General features: G+C 34.4%; 2 protein-coding genes across 3 annotated transcripts in view; both read left to right on the forward strand.

Annotated features, from left to right (window-relative positions):
• LOC140967375 (peptide methionine sulfoxide reductase B1, chloroplastic) overlaps nucleotides 1-1,908 on the forward strand; it is a 6,141-nt gene extending 4,233 nt beyond the window's left edge. Inside the window, exons 2-5 of the mRNA XM_073427854.1 lie at nucleotides 642-753; nucleotides 1,211-1,276; nucleotides 1,394-1,591; nucleotides 1,661-1,908. Coding sequence (XP_073283955.1) covers nucleotides 642-753; nucleotides 1,211-1,276; nucleotides 1,394-1,591; nucleotides 1,661-1,688 — 404 coding nt within the window. The 3' untranslated portion in view covers nucleotides 1,689-1,908. The remainder of the gene's footprint in view (nucleotides 1-641; nucleotides 754-1,210; nucleotides 1,277-1,393; nucleotides 1,592-1,660) is intronic.
• A 450-nt stretch (nucleotides 1,909-2,358) lies between these two features.
• The window catches only part of LOC140967438 (SH2 domain-containing protein B-like), a 10,414-nt gene continuing 4,525 nt past the window's right edge, over nucleotides 2,359-8,247 (forward strand). The window contains exons 1-8 of one of the 2 annotated variants that reach the window (XR_012173579.1): nucleotides 2,359-2,793; nucleotides 3,455-3,649; nucleotides 4,501-4,710; nucleotides 4,794-4,883; nucleotides 5,375-5,452; nucleotides 5,541-5,705; nucleotides 6,186-6,557; nucleotides 7,206-7,477. Coding sequence is in view for 1 of the 2 variants with exons in the window: in XM_073427963.1 (XP_073284064.1) it covers nucleotides 2,626-2,793; nucleotides 3,455-3,649; nucleotides 4,501-4,710; nucleotides 4,794-4,883; nucleotides 5,375-5,452; nucleotides 5,541-5,705; nucleotides 6,186-6,557; nucleotides 7,206-7,477 (1,550 nt within the window). In the remaining variant the exon portion in view is untranslated. The remainder of the gene's footprint in view (nucleotides 2,794-3,454; nucleotides 3,650-4,500; nucleotides 4,711-4,793; nucleotides 4,884-5,374; nucleotides 5,453-5,540; nucleotides 5,706-6,185; nucleotides 6,558-7,205; nucleotides 7,478-8,247) is intronic. The other variant, XM_073427963.1, reaches the window with a different exon arrangement.

The following is an 8,247-nucleotide window of genomic DNA, read 5'->3' on the forward strand; positions in this document are numbered from 1 at the left end:
AAGGAAGGGGGGGGGGGGGGGGGGGAGGAAACAGGAAAGAAAGTAGAGTTGGATGGGTTATATTGATACATGGTTTCATGGTTTTAGCTACAACCCGAGTTCAAACATTTGATTAATTTCTTTTAACAAAAAAAGATAAAAAAAGGTGCTTTTGACCTTCAATCCAACCAAACTTCTGAGGCCGCGGCTACTCTCAAGAATCGATGGATTTAATGCCTTCTTCTGATGTATTTTTTGTGCATTACTAAGTTGAAGTAATTGGATGGATTTGAAAATTGTTAGTTGCATGTGTATGTTTAAATTTTGGTACATGTCAGCATTTCTACTAGCATGATCAGAAATAACATTTCAGGTTAGCAATAGGTTGCGCACTACTTTTAGATCTAGTTAATAAAATTCACTTACAGTCCAAGGCCTTCTTCATCATTTCAAGTTGAAAAGAAGACCTTGTCTCTTAACCAATATTAGTTGTGAAAATGAATTAACTTTATGGGATAACTGTGTCACAGAACCAGTATGTTAGATTAGTCGTCGAATGCTGCAAATTGCTGTTGATTTTGCTACTAGCCTAACGTCGTCTAGCTAAAACTTGTTCTCCAATTTTTCACGACTTAATGTCTGTTTCCTGAACTATTGTGCAGAGGCAGGAGCCATGAACTATGGCACCATCAGTGATGAAGAATGGAAACAGGAACTAACCCAGACACAATTTTATGTTACTCGGCAGAAGGGTACTGAAAGGGCATTCACCGGGTACTAGCACTTTTAAAATGCTCTGATCCTTAATTTTAATCATTTTACAATTTACAAGTGATGTCAAATTGTGGAAGTTGGTAAGTACTTGTAATTCAAGTTCTTTTAAGTAAGGGTAGTTGTATATCGGGTTGTGCATTTCAAACACCATGACCATGTAGTTAGCTTGATGCCTGAGATGTATTCAGTAATTTTTTTTTATTATTTGTCGTGGATATATATGTTAACATTTAAACTTGAGAACTGATAGACCTAAACAGAAAGCTTATGGAAGGTAGAATTTATATGAGATTCTGAATGGAGGTACGAGCAATTTGGGTGTATATTATTTTCCTTTATTGGAACACTGTGAAATAGAATTACTGTGTGAACCTAATCGTCGATGTTTATTATATCATCAGCAAAATCAGTTTTTCATTGTTCATATGATGAGTTTTATGGATGTTTGTGTCTTTAGTGAGTACTGGAATACGAAAACTCCTGGAACTTATCACTGCATCTGCTGTGACACTCCTTTATTTGAGTGAGTACTTTCCTGAATAAGTACGGTTGTTTTTCTTGATTATCTATTTTGCTCCAACCTTGCCTTATTTTGCTCCAACCTTGCCTTTATCTGATAGTTTACTGCACCGCTTTGTAGATCATCAACTAAATTTGATAGTGGAACTGGATGGCCTTCTTACTATCAGCCACTAGGAAACAATGTGAAGTCGAAGCTAGACATGTCTATCATTTTCATGCCCCGTCAAGAAGTTCTATGTTCTACTTGTGACGCTCATCTTGGTCATGTATTCGATGATGGACCGCCTCCCACAGGAAAACGCTATTGTATAAATAGGTATTACCACATAATTGTATCACCTTTTTTCTTGCTTTTGACTGATCTTTTACATTTCCGTATTTGCAGCGTTTCCCTCAAACTTAAGCCAAAGTAGGAGTTGGAAACATGATTCCGAAGATAGATGAGTTGTGTTCCCTTATACGACTGGCGGTTGATTGTATAAACGAGATGAACTCCATGTTGAACATGGTGGTTGATGTTCATGTATTCTGTACCTACTTTTTAGAAAGATGTTCTTTAAAATTCTATGTAATATGGATGGATGTAAGGGAAAAAACTCTAAACTTTGAGTTATTATTTTCTCCTTTTTTTTTTTTTGAGAATATTCTCCTCACTTTCTTGTGATGGTGCAACATTAGGAGTAAAAAAAATAAAAAAGTAGCTCAAATTTAAGATTTCTTTTATTTTTCAAAACATGCTATTGTTTATATTAATTATCTACCCATTTATTCGAATGGCACATTCAATTCATTTATATTTATATTTTGGTTCCCTCACAATAATATTTCAGAAAATAAAGCTAAATAGTAAATTATTTTAATAATAAATCAACAACCAACTCTTGTTTAATTAAATTACTTTACATTATATATCCTTATACCTTGTTTATTTAATTTACATTATATGTCCTCATACCTTGGTTATTTAATTTGAAGAAAACATATATTTAAACCAATTCCCAGGAATTTTTTTTAAAAATTATTTATATAATTGAATATGAAGATTTATCTTTCAATAGTACGCTCAAAACAGGGAATCGAAGCCCAAATTTTAAAGCGGGAGAAAGACCAGAAGCCGAACTGCCGAAGACTCCACCAACCGTCAATTAACAGCCGTCACACTCACTAACAACTTCCCCCACATAAAAAAGCACGAAACTGAAAAAAAGCAAGGATCTTTGAAATCCTTCAAGAAGAGGGATGCGCAAACGGTGCTGGAAGCGGTGAAATCTGCATATCTTGGGAAGTTTGAAAGGGGTTTTGATTTCTGTGGGGTATTCTATTGTTGTGATCAAGAAAAGTTTGGGGGAGATGAAGGGTGACGGTGGGTTGGGGGAGAAAAATTATGTGTTATTGAAAGATCTTAAAGTGGAACTTAGAACAGATGATTACATGGAAGATGGAAATGGGGGTTGCATTATTTGTTTCTGGGTTTACATTAACATCTGTTCTTCCTTCCCCTCTGTGATTCTGGAGCAGGTATCTTTTTTATCTTTCACCTTTTCTTTAACTGCCTTTCTGATTTTTGGTGAGTGTATTTGTGTGAAATGGGTCCACTTGTTTCTTTGCTTCTGTTTAATGGGCATTGAGAGGTGTTTTTGCACATTTGTTTCTCTGATTTTATATTCAGAATGCGATAGGGTTACTGAGTTATCTTAAGGAAGCTGTAATCCTTGAGGTTCTCGGTGCATCTTGTATTTGTTCTTTCTTTTCGTGATTTTCTTGAGCAATAGGATTTGTTCATCGTCAGTAGATAGTGAGTTCCAAGTTCTCGCGCCTTGGATTTTCATGGTCGACTCCCTCTTAACTTGGGTTCATAAGATCGTAGTCAGAAGGTCTAAATTTTAATTTCTTTATTCGCATTATGGTATTTGGATTTTGGAGGATATTTCTTTTTCGATGTTGTAATTATAGACAGATGCTTGACCAGTGTTAACGAATAAAGCTAAAAAGATTGATTTTCTACTTTGAATTTGCTAAGCGGCTTCTCAAGAGCTTTCTTCGAAACTCCTCGATGGTAGATTCTAATGGGTCATCCAAGATATTAACTTTTTTTTTTATATAGTATGGAAAATGGATATTTTTTCCCAATCAGGATTGAAGTCAGGTGATTTACTTTGATTGCTTGTGCATTATTCAGAAATCCCAGAATATCACATCTGGCTGCTGGCCTTTTCTTTGCTTGGATGAGAAGAAGAAGCTGACGCTCTTTCCATTACTCTTTCTGCACCAAGGGGGTCTGGATCCTGCTAATTCTGTTCCATGGAAGGAAGTTCCATGTGCCACCTCCAAAACTGACTTTTCATTGAAGAGATGGGTTCATGTTGGATGTGAGGTATTGAAATTTCCAGTAAATAACACATTTTCAAACTTGACCAAAATATTTCAGAATTTTGTAATTTCATCCATTAACCTTATAACTGAGAAATGTCTAGTTTATGAAATTGGTGTTCGTTCTCAGTGTAATGCAATATGTTGGATTCTTGTAAGTTTGATAGTTTGAATCATCTAAACCTACTGAACTATTCGTCTAGTGGCTATAATTTGAGCCAAGGACGGCTTCACCTGTGAATAACAGGTAATTCTGTACAGAAACAGTGAATCAATCAATTCAAGATTGTATTTATTGCAATGTGACTTAGAAGTATGGTCATTGGGACATGGAGTTGTGCATATTGAGTGTATCTCGAGCACCATCATTGAGTGATTTGTTTGAACCATGATTGATGTTCATTTCGCCATGCCATTTTTTATCTCTAATTTATTCACTTGGCACTTTTGTAGACACACACATACTAAATATAAATCGTGTGATGTGAAAATCCTTGCTTTCCACATCCTTCAATAAAATTTCTTCCTATATAAAGTTTTTTATTTTTGAATTGACAGATGTCCTATTAACGATTTGCATAGGCTCTCACACCATTTTTATAGAAATGATCTGACTTATTGATCTGATGATGTAACATATATTCATAAATAATATCATTTACGATTGGTTAAGATGTTAAGCTAGAGAACAGATGAAAGTAGATTGCTGGAAACAGCTAACTCATCATTTGAAGTAAGACCCAGATATATTTTTATCAATTATTTGCCCCTTTTTGCTATTTGTTTGTTTCTTAAATCTTCACAAGTTGTTTATATCTATTGTGGTAAAACTCTCAGCATAAATTCGTTTTGCAGGTGTTACAAGATTTTGTGCGGCTTCACATTGATGGGGAGATCGTGGGAGAGAAGTCTTTGCCATGCACAATTAACAAAGACTTGCTCGCAGATGCTTTGAGAGGAATATTTTTGACATGTCCTAATGGAAATGAGGATACATTTAATGGTTATGTTTATGGGATGGACGTCTCATTTCCGGCATCAACCATCAAAGAGCACTTTCTGAAGGTTTGTTCTGGTTTTTTTTTTTTTGTTTTTTTTAAAAGTTATTCTGTCCCCTGTTTTTGGTGACCTTTTACTACCTGGCACAGGATTGTCCACTGCGACTGTCTATGGATCATTCAATTCCATCTGAGATTGAAGAAGACATTGATGGTGTGTGGAGCATTGTAGGTGGAAAGGTTAAACATTTATATTACCCTTGGCTTAAGTTTTTTGCAGATCCATGTTGACATCATATCACTATTATAAGGTGACTTCTATCTGAAAACATGTTGAATTGACATTTTGATGTACACAAAATTGTAACACTATATTATTTGTCGACTAAATGTGGTGATGCATGCTGCCTTCGAAAAAAATTTGCAATCTCTATAATTTACCTTTTATTCCTATTGTATAATTCTCACATAATTAGATTTTCGAGAGTTTTGAATGATCATTCACTCAAAAACTTTGTGTAGCAAACTTGAGCTTGTCTGACTCCTATTTATGTTACTGCATTTTCATCTTTGTAATTGCACTCTTGGCTCCTTATATTAAGTTTTATCTCATTTGCTGGACTTTATATCTTTTCGCATGCAAACAGTGAATTCCTTAGTTATCTCTGTATAGCTCTTGAGATTCTCGCTGTGATCATTCTAACCCATTTTTCGCTTGTTGTGGAGAGCAGGCATCATGTCGCAGGATATTTTCTTTGGATATTGTATTGTTGGATGCATTTGGTTGTTCTGTGAACAAAGAACTGGAGGTTTTAATATACAATTTTCTTAATGCTTTTTGTTACCGACATTCTATCCTTTATATGGTACTTAAGAGAATGTTAATCTGTTCACCAGGTCGTTGCTTCCCTCTTGTATGCTGACAATGGGGCTCCTGTTGAGAACACCAACGATGGCGAACCTCCCCTTCTTATAAGTTATGATGGGATTGAATTTGCTTCTCCTGATAGACCATGCAAACTCATCAATGGGCGTGCTTCTTTTAAACTCAAGATATCTCAGGTATGAATTGCATCCATTGCTTTCTCCCATGTCCATTTTCCAAGTTACCAAGGAGGTTGCATATCGTGTCACTGTGTTATTTAATTTAATTTATAGGGTGGAAGACATTCTCAATGGTGATCGGTCAGTTATGGTGGAGCCTAAACTTTGTACTGCCTTCCACATTTGAGATACTATATAGTGTATAGAGAGTAGATGATACAACATACAATAAATTTTATCAGTTGTAGTAGGTGTAAATTCTCCAACTTTGAAATGCCTCTAGTGTGCCTCGGTTCTGGTAATAATCAAACATTTATGATTTCAGGCTTCTTACATTAATCGCTTTCCACTCATAAGTTTGTGGAAATATTTTTGTTCAAATATACAATTAGGAAGACAAACTTTGTGTAGATTTTATTGGTAAAACAACTGGTGAAAAGTCAGTGATTAATAATTATGTTAATAAATTGCTTACCTAATTATGTCTTTCTATTTCAGCTCTCATCAAAGTGCGAGAATAGACTATTCCGCATTAGGTTTGACATTCCAAAATTTGGAAGATATCCTTTTCTCGAGGCCCTCACCCTTCCAATACATTGTGTTTCACGTTATCGGAATACACCGACGGCTTCGCTGTCATGGAGAAAGGCATCATCCAATAAAACTTATTATATTAATGGATGTGAATCCTCTGATCTCGATGATGGATCTGCGGAACATATTTCAACTATTATACGTCAGGCCAAACCTAGTCCTTCATCTAAACGAATAAAGTTAGGTCATGATAAACCATTTGCAGCACAAGAAGAATATTTCCCAGTACAGCAATCTAGCAAGGAAATCGATTCTCATGCTTCAATTACAAATGAGGTTGGTGTTGCACCATTCTCTCTCTATTGGTTGTAAGAGTTTCAGAAAGAATTTTAACTATTTTGAGTAACATATTATTTCATGATAATAGGAATTTCGAAATGGATGTGCATTTAGCCATAGGATGATAAATGGATATGCAGCGCATGACTGATTGATTATTCTAATACACCAATGAATTAAAGAAAAATAAGTTAAAAGAGAAATGTAGCTCCTGCTCATCTGATGTAAGCTCTATAATAAACCTATCTGATTTATGTTGTTTTAGGATAAAATAAGAAAATTATATGTTGCAGTGGCACCTTGTATAATTACTGATGAGTTCTGTTTTTTGCTACTCTAGTACTGGCATCATTGTCGTTCTTTTCTTTCTTATTTTGTTCACTAATTGTGTGTTTTTACATCCTTGGGGGGAATAGGTGCTCGTTCTTTATGTCTTCTTATTCCACTAACTCGTGCAAAAATTATTCTTTCTGAACCTCCGACTCTAGGCAATTGATCTGTATTATGGACACATCATGAGGATTCCATTTAATATAGAATTGTCAACTATATGTGAATTGTACAGCTCATAGTTTATCTGAATGAACGGCTCTCAATTTTTATATCCTCCCTCACTAGCTTTTCTCCATAAAATGTTGAATTTAGGACAATGCTTATGATGTGAGAATGGACATGAAACCAGAAAGTCATAACAGAGCACAGCAGAACTCATCTGCATCTGAGAGTAGTGAAGCGACAAACTCTGATCCTAACAACATTTCAAGTCCAATTTCAGATTCGATTGTCTTCAAATACTGCATGGGAGGCCCAGCAGATAGATTTCAACTGCTCAAGGAAATTGCAGCATCAGCTAGTGAAGATCACATGTTATACTTTGCCGATCAGGTTTCTCTGTACTCTGGATGTTTTCATCACAGGTAACCGATTCTCTCTCTCTCTTTCTCTCTCTCTCTCTCTCTCTATTTATATATATNGATTAAGCAATATAAAAGTGTAAATAGAATTATATGAATGTATTTTAATTAATTACGCAATATAAGAGTGGAAGAAAATATTTTAGTATATGATGTTGATATTTATCTACTTATTACATCAATTAATTGATAAATATGGTCCTAAAGTTAAAAAATTACATAATAAAAATCTAAAATAGTACTTACTTATAATTTTGGAATAACTAAGAACATGTGACAACAAATTTCATTTTAAGTTATTTTTTAAATTATAACCACGTAAATATTGTAAATTATTTTTTTCAATTTCAATTATACATATTATTTATTTTGAGCATAATACCCTCGAGGTAAGTTGAAATAAATCGAAATTAAGTATGAATTAACGGGAAATATTGAAATAGAGGAAATATACAATGAAAACGAATTCAAATTTTCTGTTAATAGCTTCGAACCTTAGCAAATTTAATTCTAAAAAAATGATGGGATAATGATTATGATGATACATGACACTGAAGATTAATTTAGAGTGGTGGTATTTTTGACCCTTTTCTGAAATAGAATAGTGATATTTCAATTATTAATTTAAGGAAATGAATCTTCATTTAATAAAATTGTTGGAAATGAAGGTTTCTTAGTTCAATATTTTAAGCAAATATATCTTGAGCATAGAAGAGGTTAGGGATGACAACTTTCCCCACAGGTTCGGGCCCCGCAGGGAAAACTTGGAACGT

The sequence above is a fragment of the Primulina huaijiensis genome, unplaced genomic scaffold, assembly GCF_012295235.1.
Source record: "Primulina huaijiensis isolate GDHJ02 unplaced genomic scaffold, ASM1229523v2 scaffold25037, whole genome shotgun sequence".
NCBI classification, from domain to species: Eukaryota; Viridiplantae; Streptophyta; class Magnoliopsida; order Lamiales; family Gesneriaceae; genus Primulina; species Primulina huaijiensis.